Source organism: Dendropsophus ebraccatus, chromosome 2 (assembly GCF_027789765.1).
Source record: "Dendropsophus ebraccatus isolate aDenEbr1 chromosome 2, aDenEbr1.pat, whole genome shotgun sequence".
Lineage (NCBI taxonomy): Eukaryota > Metazoa > Chordata > Amphibia > Anura > Hylidae > Dendropsophus > Dendropsophus ebraccatus.
The window spans coordinates 202,964,309-202,979,580 of NC_091455.1; the positions used below are offsets into that span (position 1 = coordinate 202,964,309).

The 15,272-nt window shown below is 45.6% G+C and overlaps 1 protein-coding gene across 1 annotated transcript in view; it reads right to left on the bottom strand.

The window, feature by feature from the left end:
- Positions 1–6,829, bottom strand: part of PTH1R (parathyroid hormone 1 receptor) — a 156,392-nt gene extending 149,563 nt beyond the window's left edge. The window contains exon 1 of the mRNA XM_069959165.1: positions 4,946–6,829. Coding sequence (XP_069815266.1) covers positions 4,946–5,023 — 78 coding nt within the window. The 5' untranslated portion in view covers positions 5,024–6,829. The remainder of the gene's footprint in view (positions 1–4,945) is intronic.
- Positions 6,830–15,272: the final 8,443 nt, after the last annotated feature.

A 15,272-nucleotide genomic window follows, 5' to 3' on the forward strand; every position in this document is an offset into this window, starting at 1 on the left:
TCTATGGTCAGCTTAACGGGATTTAGGCCAGAAGAAAAGAGAAGACGGGTAAAGGCCACACTCTGGATGTCTACAACCACTTCATTATGGAGGCATCCAGCAATGAGAACTGAACTTCCCCTTTAAGAGCTCGAGGTTGGTTTCAGTACCTCAGGTTGATTTTCCTTGCGTTCTCTCCTCATAATAAATAGATCAAGAGATCAGCACATCTTCCCTTTTAGATCCCATAGTATCTCATAAATCCCCCCCCCTCCCCCCTCCTGTCAGCCCAGAACCTCCCGGAATACACCAAGAATGTACATGACCTCACACCGGGTGACAACCATATATACAGAAATATAACACCCACAGGGTTGTCACCAAGTCTACTAAATGTAGTGGTATAGGAAGAGGAGAGGGGTCAATGGAGAAATAGGCTGGTTTGCCCTTCAAGGTACTTAACTGGGTTACATAGGACTGCAGATCCCATCTACTACATTATCTGTACTCCAAGAGTTATCACTGTGTTATCTGTGGTGTTACATAGGACTGCAGGTGACATCTACTACATTATCTGTACTCAGAGAGTTATCACTGTGTTATCTGTAGTGTTACATAGGACTGCAGGTAACTACTACATTATATGTACTCAGAGATATCACTGTGTTATCTGTGTTGTTACATAAGACTGCAGGTGACATCTACTACATTATCTGTACTCCGAGAGTTATCACTGTGTTATCTGTGGTGTTACATAGGACTGCAGGTGACATCTACTACATTATCTGTACTCAGAGAGTTATCACTGTGTTATCTGTAGTGTTACATAGGACTGCAGGTGACATCTACTACATTATCTGTACTCAGAGAGTTATCACTGTGTTATCTGTGGTGTTACATGGGACTGCAGGTGACATCTACTACATTATCTGTACTCAGAGATATCACTGTGTTATCTGTGGTGTTACATAGGACTGCAGGTCACATCTACTACATTATCTGTACTCAGAGTAATCACTGTGTTATCTGTGGTGTTACATAGGACTGCACGTCACATCTACTACATTATCTGTACTCATAGAGATATCACTGTGTTATCTGTGTTACATAGGACTGCAGGTGACATCTACTACATTATCTTTACTCAGAGAGTTATCACTACGTTATCCTTTGTGTTACATAGGACTGCAGGTGACATCTACTAATTTACTTGTACTCAGAGATATCACTGTGTTATCTGTGGTGTTACATAGGACTGCAGGTATGAGCTAGAGCACAACTCACAGACCAGATGAATAACAAATCCAGCTCTGCTACATGTGTGTGTTTCCAGGTGTAGGGCTATAGGATATGGTATCTTCTCACACCAGGTGCAGGGCCATGGAGCCATACCCCCCCCCCCCCCCACCTAGCACAGGACACTGATGGCATATGGAGTGTAAGCTCCTCAGTCCACATATGAGCTGTGGGTTATGTCCTGCAGGACACTGGATGACCTCTCCCCTCCCCCCCCCACAATGTTCTACAGTATCAGGAGGGAGCCAGCTCTGTACACAGGTCACACAAATCAGGATCCACCATGGGGGGGGGCACTTACTGTTACTATGCTGATATTGCAATCAAGAGGTCACAGTTCATGAGAGACCCCAAGACTCTAGAGAAAGCCCCACACTGACCTGTCACTATCCGGTCTGCTGATACCTGTAGTGCCCCACACTGACCTCTGACTATCCGGCCTGCTGATACCTGTAGTGCCCCACACTGACCTGTCACTATCCGGTCTGCTAATACCTGTAGTGCCCCACACTGACCTCTGACTATCCGGCCTGCTGATACCTGTAGTGCCCCACACTGACCTCTGACTATCCGGCCTGCTGATACCTGTAGTGCCCCACACTGACTTGTCACTATCCGGTCTGCTGATACCTGTAGTGCCCCACACTGACCTGTCACTATCCGGTCTGCTGATGCCTGTAGTGCCCCACACTGACCTGTCACTATCCGGCCTGCTGATACCTGTAGTGCCCCACACTGACCTGTCACTATCCGGTCTGCTGATGCCTGTAGTGCCCCACACTGACCTGTCACTATCCGGCCTGCTGATACCTGTAGTGCCCCACACTGACCTGTCACTATTCGGTCTGCTGATGCCTGTAGTGCCCCACACTGACCTGTCACTATCCGGTCTGCTGATACCTGTAGTGCCCCACACTGACTTGTCACTATCCGGACTGCTGATACCTGTAGTGCCCCACACTGACCTCTGACTATCCGGCCTGCTGATACCTGTAGTGCCCCACACTGACCTCTGACTATATGGTCTGCTGATACCTGTAGTGCCCCACACTGACCTCTGACTATCCGGCCTGCTGATACCTGTAGTGCCCCACACTGACCTCTGACTATCCGGCCTGCTGATACCTGTAGTGCCCCACACTGACCTCTGACTATCCGGTCTGCTGATACCTGTAGTGCCCCACACTGACCTGTCACAATCCGGTCTGCTGATACCTGTAGTGCCCCACACTGACCTCTGACTATCCGGTCTGCTGATGCCTGTAGTGCCCCATACTGACCTCTGACTATCCGGCCTGCTGATACCTGTAGTGCCCCACACTGACCTGTCACTATCCGGTCTGCTGATACCTGTAGTGCCCCACACTGACCTGTCACTATCCGGTCTGCTGATACCTGTAGTGCCCCACACTGACCTGTCACTATCCGGTCTGCTGATACCTGTAGTGCCCCACACTGACCTGTCACTATCCGGTCTGCTGATACCTGTAGTGCCCCACACTGACCTGTCACTATCCGGTCTGCTGATACCTGTAGTGCCCCAATAGCTGTTCAGCCACAAACTGTCCAACACTCTTCCTATAACTTGCTGCGACCTCTAGTCCCTAGTTGCTATCACTTGCTGGAACCTGTAGTTCCCCTTTAGATAGTAATGATGGTAATGCTGATCCCTACACATTGCATAGACATCATAGAGGATAGGGATTTATGAGGATTTATAAGGGGGGGGGGGGGGCGTATGAGTGTTAGTCCTTCCATCCGCAGAGGCAGCAGGTAAATATATCATGTGTGGATGAGTATACATGACAAGCAGCAGCAGCCCTGAGATATATGGAGGTTCCTAAAACACAAGACACATCAATCCTTACTGGATTTACAGCTGTCAATAAAAGTGTCAGGGAGTTGTAAATGTGAGGTCTCTATGGCATGGCAGGGGAAGGGGGGTGGGGTGGGGGGAGCTGTCAGTCCTCCTATGGACTTTACTCCCCTGAGCTCTGTGCACAGTGCTCCAGGTAAGGGGGAATCTCCCCAGATTGCTTACAGATCCGGAGAAAGGGACTGTCAGGTTCTGCGGGGATTCAGACGCGACCCGACTACATTGTGAAGTACAGGACAGGGCTACCTCTGTTCACCTTATCCCTGGGGTCAGCTGGACCAAATAAGTCACCTTTGTGGGACATCACATGTCAGGAAGACGCAGTATAACTGGAACGGCTCCTTAATAGTTTCCAGATACTTGTAAGGAGGAATCCCTGGATGCAGAGGGAAATCCTGCAGGGCTCCAGAGTGCGGGGTCACCCCTGTGTGGAGGAGGGGGGAGACCCTGAATGACTAAACAACATAGCTAATGGAATAAAGCAATATTCCTCAAGCTATGGTACTCCAGCTGTTACAAGACTACAACTCCCAGCATGCCCTGACAGCTGAAGTTGTGCAACAGCTGGAGAACCACAGATGGAGCCAGGAGCCGGCGGAGGGAGATCTACAGAACCAGACAGATTGTATACAGAGCCATCAGGTGTCCAGATAGATCGTATACAGAACCATCGGGCGACCAGATACATTGTATACAGAACCATCAGGCGACCAGACAGATCGTATACAGAACTATCGGGCGACCAGATAGATTGTATACAGAACCATCAGGCGACCAGATAGATTGTATACAGGACCATCGGGCGACCAGATACATTGTATACAGAGCCATCAGGTGTCCAGATAGATCGTATACAGAACCATCGGGCGACCAGATAGATTGTATACAGAACCATCGGGCGACCAGATACATTGTATACAGAACCATTGGGCGACCAGATAGATTGTATACAGAACCATTGGGCGACCAGATACATTGTATACAGAACCATTGGGCGACCAGATACATTGTATACAGAACCATCGGGCGACCAGATACATTGTATACAGAACCATCGGGCGACCAGATACATTGTATACAGAACCATCAGGCGACCAGATACATTGTATACAGAACCATCAGGCGACCAGATACATTGTATACAGAACCATCAGGCGACCAGATAGATTGTATACAGAACCATCAGGCGACCAGATAGATTGTATACAGAACCATCAGGCGACTAGATACATTGTATACAGAACCATCAGGCGACTAGATACATTGTATACAGGAACATCGGGCGACCAGATAGATTGTATACAGAACCATCGGACGACCAGATAGATTGTATACAGAACCATCAGGCGACTAGATACATTGTATACAGAACCATCAGGCGACTAGATACATTGTATACAGAACCATCAGGCGACCAGATAGATTGTATACAGAACCATCGGGCGACCAGATAGAACGTATACAGAACCATCGGGCGACTAGATACATTGTATACAGAACCATCAGGCGACCAGATAGATTGTATACAGAACCATCGGGCGACCAGATAGATTGTATACGGAACCATCGGGCGACCAGATAGATTGTATACAGAACCATCGGGCGACCAGATAGAACGTTCACTTGTTACAATGTTGATAAAAACTGTTCCAATGAATGTAAACAAACAATAACGGATAACGGACACTCCGCCAAGCTGAAGCCTCAGTCCCCGCCAGGACGCGCTGGGACTTACAGTTCTAAAGCAATGCAAGCTATACAGGGCTAGCAAAGGGTTAATGAGGGGGGACTTACCAGTGCACAGACACAAGTCAGGAGGGAACAGCAGACGATGGAAACAAGACTGGTCCACACCACCAGAGATGGTCCCATATCCAAGAGGCTCTGGCTGCATCCAAAACAGTAGGCAGAGATCAGATGCCACCTATCCCAGGAGGCTCACTGGTAGCCCCATGTGAAGCCATAAGCCGTGTCTCCAAGATGGGCATGTGGGGGGCAGTCAGTGGGAGCCTGGCAATCCTCATCCATGCACAAGTTCTAGGGGAAAGGGGGAGCCCTGGGCTGGGGGTATGTGGCTGCAGTCAGCAATGTTTACCCTGAAATCCCATTACAGAGAAGGCAGATGCCAATAGATGTCAGGTCACAGGGGGCTCAGCACCAGGACATCGGGCTCTTCACTTTCCCAGAGCCAAACTTTCTCAGTCTCTTGTAAGAGAAGGAAAACCACCATCCTTCATGTCCACAGCAGAGATCCTGATCCCTGGGAATGGTACCAGAATGAGGAGGGGGCAGTCGGCTCCCAGAAAAGATATCTAGTTATTTGGGTTCTGATAAATTGCAGTTCTGCTCTGTTGTCGGGTCGGGCCAGGTCTCTCAGTAGCTCTTAGGGTCCATGAATGTGAATACTCCCCAGGTAGTCGGGTCCAGCGTGATCTGGTTGTACTGCGATCACCGTCTTCTCTGCACGGATGTGATCTCTGTCATTCCAGATATGCCCTCCATGGATCTCTGATCGATCATGTGATTGTTGACCTTCTCTTATACACGATCCTCAGCAGAGAAGTCAGGATGTCACCTCCGAGCAGATGTCATCTCTACATGTAGGATCTGATCCTGCCCCGATCCTCCTCTGGAGCAGGCTGTGTAGTAGTCACTGACTATGACTGAGCTCCCGACTGCCAGATTGGAACCATGAAGTCGGCTAAGAGGAACATGCGGCTGGTTCTCCCCCAGAGAGGTGTGATTGACAGGCTGTGTATCCTTGGTGGGTGATTGACAGGTTAGGTATCCTCAGTGGTGGCTGTCAGACTGGAGTCTGGGGGAGGGGGAAGTTTCACAGACTCACTGACTAAGTGTCAGACTGGGGGTATAGTTATTTTTGGGGGGTCAGATATGGGGGTCCTTGCTGGATGTCAGGCTGTGGGTGCACAATGGATAGTTGTTGGTAGAAATCCGATAGATATGGGGGTCCTCCCTGGTTGTAAGGCTGGGGTCCTCACTGGATGGTAGTCAGGCTGGTGGTCCAGATAGGGGGTCTTCGCTGAATTCCTTAGTGGGTAGTTATTACAGTAGATATCAGATGGATATGGGGGTCCTCCCTGGATGTCTGGCTGCTGATCGTCCGATAGAAATAGGGGGTCCTCGCTGGGTGTCAGTCTGGGGGTCCTGAGTGGATGAGTGTCAGGCTGGATAGTTATTACAGTAGATGGATAAGGGGGTCCTCCTTGGATGTCAGGCTGGGGGGCTCCAGTAGATGTCTCCCAGGCTGGGGGTCCTCAGTGGATGAGTGTCAGGCTGGGGGTCCTCAGTGGATGAGTGTCAGGCTGGGGGTCCTCAGTGGATGAGTGCCAGGCTGGGGGTCCTCAGTGGATGAGTGTCAGGCTGGGGGTCCTCAGTGGATGAGTGCCAGGCTGGGGGTCCTCAGTGGATGAGTGTCAGACTGGGGGTCCTCAGTGGATGAGTGTCAGGCTGGGGGTCCTCAGTGGATGAGTGCCAGGCTGGGGGTCCTCTCCTCTGCTTGGAGTAGTAGTTGTTGGTAGAGCAGGCAGCAGGCAGCAGGGCAGGCGGCAGCAGGCAGTGAGCTGGCTCCTGTACACTGAATAATAGCAGCCTTCAGCTCATGTTCTGGGAAGGGGAAGGAAGAGAGAGGCTCCTCAGCCCTGTGCTCTCTCTGCTGCTCTCCAGTCACTCTGAGCCACTCACTTCTGGGGAGGAAGGTATTAAAGCAGCATGGTCAGGAGCCGATTGGTCGCCCACCAGCAGCCATGTGACTGGGAGCCACAGGGGGACATGTTTACCCTCAGTGCTGGCTTATTATAACGCACAGAGAGAGGCTTATAATCGTATGGCTGCTGCCTGGGCTGGGGGGATGCCAGCTGGAACCCCCAGACTCCCACCCCCCCTGCACATATGGCCCAGAGACCCCTTCATACACCATACACAGTGACTGCTGCACAAGAGCTTGCAATCTAATCTGTCCTGGAAGTGAAAACTTCTCCAGAACTTCTTCTCCCCATGTGGGAGGGATACAGGGACTCTCATCCTTCTCACAGCTGAGGGTTTGTTACAGTCTCCCAGCACAGGCAACCCTCTCTGAGCCTCACAATGATGTGTCAATCTGGAGCCAGAGGACTGTGTACACTGGAGAGAGACAGCTGGCTGTATTCACACATAGTCATCCTGACATCCGACGCCGCAAAAAATCCATGGGAAAAGCTGCGTTTAGCCATAGATTTCGTCCAATGTAGTGTAATGTGCCCAATGTTCTGGGATAGGTTGTGGTAAGTCTAGGGTAGATGACACTTTGTACGCCAGACTCTTGACAAGAGATGCAGAAAACTGCAAAAAGTTGCAATTTTTTTGTGCAAATGTACAAAACCAAAGCGGTTCCCATAGGCGAGAAGCACAAACAGGAAGAGCTGCGTCAGCCCCTGGCCAGGATTATAGGCCTAGCGGTGCCTAAGCTATGGAGGGGGGGCCAATGGCAGATGGGCCCCGGTGTCTAAGGGGGCCCTAAGGCGTCTTCTAACTAAGCAGGCATTGGTATTATAATGGCAGGTGGGGGCACGACTACATATGTTACTGTTAGGCTTAAAGTGTACCTGTCGTTTTTCTTTTTTTTTTTTTGCAGAAATTAATAGTACAGGCAATTTTAAGAAACTTTGTAATTGGGTTTATTAGGCAAATATGCCTTTATCTGCATTTAAAAAAACTTTCCCCCAAGTCCCCCCCCCCCCTCCTCTTTCTCATTCACTGCTCATTATCAGGAAATCTCGACTCTTTTACATTAGTTGTGCCCTGTCTGTTCTATGGAGAGGGGAGGGGGGAGGAAGAAGGAGGGAGATTAGTCGGCAGCAGAGAGCAGAGAACAAAGGATTACACAGTGGGACCTGTGTGAAAGCTGGTATTCAGAGGTCAGAGAGGTCAGTGCTGACTTTCAGAGGAGATAGCCTGGTGATGTAGCGGTAAATTAACTGTTTGTTCTCCGGTTTTGGTGCCTCATCTCCCTCAACCCCTCCCCTCTCCATAGAAAATCATGAAGACAGGGGGAAACGCTTCAAACTGCTTTTTCATGATAAAAAAAAATCTATTTTTTTGGCTAATAAACCCAATTACAAAGTTTCTTAAAATCTCCTGTACTATTGATTTCTGCAAAAAAAAAAAAAAATTTAAACGACAGTGACACTTTAAGACCATCATCCCTCAGTAAAGGGTTAATAGAGGCTTCCGGGCCATGCATGCTGCAGGGTGTATTTATTATTGATGCCGCAGTGTCCCGTCTATATGGCGGTGAGATCCCAACAATACAGACCAGACTCCAACCTGATCTTAATGGATTAGACCTGCTGGGACTTGTAGTACCACATAAACCTGGTGATTCCCTTCCTTTTATATTGCACTGATCTATCGTGGCCACTAGGGGCACCATTCTGTTTAATTTTTGAGAGAACAGATACAATTTTGTGCAGAGACAATATTAGTATTTCTACTTTCCACACTTCATGTGAGATGTGAGATGAATGGTAGTTTATACCTGTAACTTATAATTTATTGCTTCTTTTTTTTTACTATTGTTATGGAAACAAAGAGAACAACAAGTCACCAGTGTTCCGTGTTATTGTTTTATGTCATTGGTTTTTTTTTTACATTGTTTATCCCACAGCTAGTGTTATCTCACAGGTCGGTACGGGTACAGCCTCGCCAACAATTCAGGCTTATATTAAGTTTTTGTTCTTTTGTGCAATAAAACTTATCCGATGACATTTTGTTATTGTCGCATTGAGAGATTGATAACTCTTTTTTATTTTCCAATCGCTGCGGACGATTTCTGCCGGATAAGTTTCTATAATTCTTTATGCTGCTATGTGTGTTTTATGTCACTTATTGGTGTGAGAAGTGTTACGTTACATGTTGGTATGATTGTAGCTGATATATATATTTTTTTTTTATTTAAAAAAAATGTATGTATTTAGTTATATTGTCTTATTGCAGAACTTGTCTTCTTGCAGAACTGATTACTGGTGTAATACTTTGTATCACTCACAATCGGGTAGGCCGCACCTCTGACATGGCTTAGGGGTCTGGGTTATCCCCAGTAATTCATCAGCACTCTCTGATTACATCATAGGAAGCAATAAAATGACAAAAGTCTATGATGATAAGGAGGAGACTGCTGGAAAATGATCTGTACAGAACAGAAAGTCTCAGCTTATTATTAGGCCTAGTGTCCAGACTGAGAAGTGTATGAAATAAGTATGATTTTATAATACAGATAGTAAAATGAAAAAAACAAACAAACTAAAAACACAAAAGTTTTTATTTTTGCGCGTTTTTGTTTTTTTCTGTTCATGTTTAAAAGGCCACTACGCTTGCATATTTTCCCCTACAGACCCACACGAGCCCTTATTTTTTGCGACACCAATTATACTTTGCAATTACAGACTTAATTTTTCCATAAAATATGCTGCAAAAGCAGAAAAAAAGTATATATGTGTTGAAATTGGAAAAAAAAGGTGCAATTCTTTTTATTTTGAGGGGTTTCGTGCTTACACTCGCCCTATGGTATAGCTGACATGTTATCTATGTTCCTCAAGTCAGTACGATTACTATGATATGTAACTTGTATAACTTTTATTTTATTTGATGGCTTTTAAAAAATTAAAACATTCCCTTTAACATAAAAAACTTGATTTACATAGTTGCTTGTTTTTTCAAGGGCAATTTTTACTTTATCTCCTCCCCATAGTTCTCACTTTTCCATGGATGTAGCCATAGTCCGGAGCTTGTTAGTTTTTGGGGGACAAGTTGTAATTTCAGTAAAACACTTCTTAATTCCTGACGGTTCTATTTGTTCCTTGAGCTTTCTGGAGGTTTTATCTGTACTTTTTTTCGCTAACACTTTGGCGCACATGTGGCAGAGTGTATAAGGAAACAACCTGTCGCGTATTAGGTTATTTTTATTGGGAAAGCTGTGAAGATAAATTAAATTATTCTTCGGGTTGTGGAGAAAACTCTGATTTTTTAATTGTGTTTATTATTATTTTTTTTTAATTAAAAAAAAATATTTTGAAGGAGAAAAGTTTTAGTTGTTGTTCCTTTTTTTTCTTTTTACAGATTTTAATTTCATGTTATTTCATTTGTCTTTCGGTCCCACTAGAATTATAAGGAATCAGCGCTGGTTACCTGGCCGTGGATCAGCCTAATAATTCTCAGTATCCATTCTGAATATCCACCTAATGCTGTGTTTACACAGAGAGATTTATTTGACAGATTTTTGAAGCCAAAGCCTGGAATTTAAAGGGGAGAAATCTCAGTCTTTCCTTTACGACCTGTTCCCTGTGTATAGTCTGTTCCTGGCTTTGGCTTAAAAAATCTGTCAGATAAATCTCTGTGTGTAAACGCACCCTTAGGCCTTAGAGTTATGTCCCGGATCCCCGAACCCATCAGCTGAACGTTCCCTGTGTTTCTATGGACTGGACATATACCAGAAGAGGGTCTAGTCGGCAGATATACATGGGGCATGCAAATGGTGACATTATTTTCATTTTAGAATAGAGGTTTCTGTCAGTATTGTGCTAAAAACAGCGCCTCTCTTGTCCTCAGTTCAGTTGTGGTTTTACAGCCCGGTTCCATTAAACTACCCTATTTAGATAACTGGAAGCAGGAAAAAAAATAATTCATAAACTTCCCTGGTGGTCTAAAGTAGTGAAGGGGTTAATGCAATGAAAGGGTGAAAGTTTATTGAAATTACCAATTTCATAGTGTCCATAACAGTACATTAGGCCCACACATACTCAGCTCTGCTGCCTGCCCATTACACACCCAGCCCTGCTGCATCATACACACTCAGCTCACACAAACACACACACACACACAGTTCTGCTACATAAACATACCCACAGACACACAGTGCTTCTATACCAATATACAGGCACACACCTCTACTACATCACCATACAGAAATATCTCTGCTACGTACAGATGCACACACACTTTGGCAATGTACTGTAAAAGTAACCACAGACACACTCAGACTTACTATACCAATATACAGGCACACACTTCTCTGCTACATCACCCTACACAAACAGCTCTGCTACAGACAGACACACATACACACACTAGGGCTACGTACTGTAAATGTAACCACAAACACATTCAGACTTATTATATTAATATACAGCCATGCACCCCTCTGCTACATCACCCTACACAAACAGCTCTGCTACAGACACACACACACACACACACACACACTTAATCAAACAGCTCTGCTACAGACACACATACACACACTTCGGCTATGTACTGTAAAAGTAACCACAGACACATTCAGACTTACTATACCAATATACAGCCATGCACCCCTCTGCTACATCACCCTACACAAACAGCTCTGCTACAGACAGACACACATACACACACTAGGGCTACGTACTGTAAATGTAACCACAGACACACTCAGACTTACTATACCAATATACAGCCATGCACCCCTCTGCTACATCACCCTACACAAACAGCTCTGCTACAGACAGACACACATACACACACTAGGGCTACGTACTGTAAATGTAACCACAGACACACTCAGACTTACTATACCAATATACAGCCATGCACCCCTCTGCTACATCACCCTACACAAACAGCTCTGCTACAGACAGACACACATACACACACTAGGGCTACGTACTGTAAATGTTACCACAGACACACTCAGACTTACTATACCAATATACAGCCATGCACCCCTCTGCTACATTGCCATACACAAACAGCTCTGCTACCTACATACATAAACACATACACACACACAAATTTTACACAGATTGCCTCTACTTACAGTATATACAGGGAGCCCTTTTCCCAGTCATGTGACTAATCACATCACTGTGAAATATTCAAAGGTCCTGCAGGTCTTACAGCTCCCATTCTTGTCGTTTCCTATGGGGCTTTACATGTAGAACTCTGACGGTGATGCCCATCACTTTCAGATTCCGATCCTGCAGGGGGCCGATTAATGAGGACTGTGCCGCTGTTAGTGACTGCACAGTTCACCCAGCAGTGGGCGCAGTGCTGAATCAGCATTTTGTCTGAACAATAGTGAAGCAGTCAGAATGGTCTGATACTGTCGGGCCGCCCTTTTTTCTGGATAATAAGACGCAGGCACTTTTTAGCAAGATATTTTCTTGCTATAAAGTGCGTCCTATAAAACCAAAAAGACCCTAAATGGAGCTGACGCCAATAACACACACAACCTTTGGGACAGGGGTGGCACTGTATTTTGCAAGAAACTAGCTGTGCTTTTTCTAATCCTGAGTAACCCCTTTAAAATCTTGAGCTTGGTTTTAGGCTGGGTTCAGAGGCTGTGAAGAGGCAAAAACTTCTCTTTTCTTTACTTGATCTGAGAATATCCTTTAGATAAGGGGTAAAGACTGTATGCAGGATAATGTAGTCCTAGCCCTTGGAGCTTGTGGTAGTGCACATGATCCTTGTCACTCCAGTCAGGCAAACAAGCAATAGTGACTCTGACTCGTTGGATTTGCATCACATATAGTCATCTGACCATTTTCACACCTTTGTATACAGGTGTATACAGGGAGCTCTGATTCCTGCTGTTGTGTAATAACGTTATATCGGTTGAGTGCTGTATATCATATGGGACCTGTTGTGCAGCAGTCATCTGACATCTCCTCGCGTACCTCATTGAAAGGGTTAATAACGGCCGCCATCCGCGCTGCTGACATTTCTCTACAGTCTAATCTCCTCATTTAGCGTCTATAATTGTCTGGGATAGAAATCAATGGCCGGAGAAGCCTTCCTGAGGATTCCTGTGTGATCCTCCCGATGTGAGACTCCGTAATGTGCCAGGCGAAGACGTGTGAATGGCGAAGGCCGGAGAGTGCTGCGCGCCGACGGTGCAACCTGAGATCCCGGCTAATTACTGAAGATTACTGCGGAATTACTGCCGGGGGATGGGATTAAAAAGGGTTAATTTTTTTAATCTTCGTTTTCTTGTCTCTCAGTATATAGAGAAGAGACATCACCGGATACATCTAATCCGAGAAAATCATCTCCATTCTGCTCATTCAGGCTGAGATCCCACGTAGCAGCTGAAACCACAGTAAAGCGCAAGTCAGCACAGACATCGTGCGAAAGAGCAAATTATTACTCAGCCATTAACAACTATATTACTGATAGCTGAAGCCAAACCGAGAATTGCAGGATGCTGAGGAGCAAGTTACTGCCGATCTAGTAAAATCCAAGCTGCTCTATGAGAACCCGACATCGGGATTATACCAGGCAATAATCAGACATATAGTATTATAGTAGTTATATTCTTGTATATAGGAGCAGTATTATAGTAGTTATATTCTTGTATATAGGGGGCAGTATTATAGTAGTTATATTCTTGTATATACGAGCAGTATTATAGTAGTTATATTCTTGTATATAGGGGCAGTATTATAGTAGTTATATTCTTGTATATAGGGAGCAGTATTATAGTAGTTATATTCTTGTATATAGAAGCAGTATTATAGTAGTTATATTCTTGTATATAGGAGCAGTATTATAGTAGTTATATTCTTGTATATAGGGAGCAGTATTATAGTAGTTATATTCTTGTATATAGAAGCAGTATTATAGTAGTTATATTCTTGTATATAGGAGCAGTATTATAGTAGTTATATTCTTGTATATAGGGGCAGTATTATAGTAGTTATATTCTTGTATATAGAAGCAGTATTATAGTAGTTATATTCTTGTATATAGGAGCAGTATTATAGTAGTTATATTCTGGTATATAGGGGCAGTCTTATAGTAGTTATATTCTTGTATATAGGAGCAGTATTATAGTAGTTATGTTCTTGTATATAGGAGCAGTATTATAGTAGTTATATTCTTGTATATAGGGGGCAGTATTATAGTAGTTATATTCTTGTATATAGGAGCAGTATTATAGTAGTTATATTCTTGTATATAGAAGCAGTATTATAGTAGTTATATTCTTGTATATAGGAGCAGTATTATAGTAGTAATATTCTTGTATATAGGGGCAGTATTATAGTAGTTATATTCTTGTATATAGAAGCAGTATTATAGTAGTTATGTTCTTGTATATAGGAGCAGTATTATAGTAGTTATGGCTCAGGGAAGAAACAGAGTGCTGCACATCACACCCATGGCTGATACTAGTGCCGCTTGGCTAAATAAAAAACACATCAGAATTTTGTGTATGAATTGATCAAGCCATACTGCCCCATGTACCTCGTGCCGGTATCTGATACACATGGGTCCCTACACTAAGTCCACACCGTGCCAGTCAGTGGCCACCAACCCCGCAGGCGTGCACAGCCAGGGAACGGGGGCCATGGGACGGCCCTGCGACCCCCATGCCACAGGACCAGACCCAAAAACACCACACCAGAACCCGGCCAGCACCGCCGGCGGAGAAGGTCGCCCCCAAGCAGCACAAGTCTGGATAAGGTATTGCGCTCACCATAGCTGCAGCAAACAGAATGGGAAAAAAACAGGAGGGATTAAAACCATGTGCACTCAGGTGTCTCCTGCTAATTGCGGTCATGTGGGTCTCACAAGGAGGAGTGCAAAACACGGAGAAAAGAGAGAAACAAAATGTGGCTCAGGGAAGAAACAGAGTGCTGCACCTCACACCTATGGCTGATACTAGTGCCGCTAGGCTAAATAAAAAACACATCAGAATTTTGTGTATGAATTGATCAAGCCATACCGCCCCATGTACCTCGTGCCGGTATCTGATACACATGGGTCCCTACACTAAGTCCACACCGTGCCAGTCAGTGGCCACCAACCCCGCAGGCGCGCACAGCCAGGGAACGGGGGCCATGGGACGGCCCTGCGACCCCCATGCCACAGGACCAGACCCAAAAACACCACACCAGAACCTGGCCAGCACCGCCGGCGGAGAAGGTCGCCCCCAAGCAGCACAAGTCTGGATAAGGTATTGCGCTCACCATAGCTGCAGCAAACAGAATGGGAAAAAACAGGAGGGATTAAAACCATGTGCACTCAGGTGTCTCCTGCTAATTGCGGTCATGTGGGTCTCACCAGGAGGAGTGCAATACACGGAGAAAAGAGA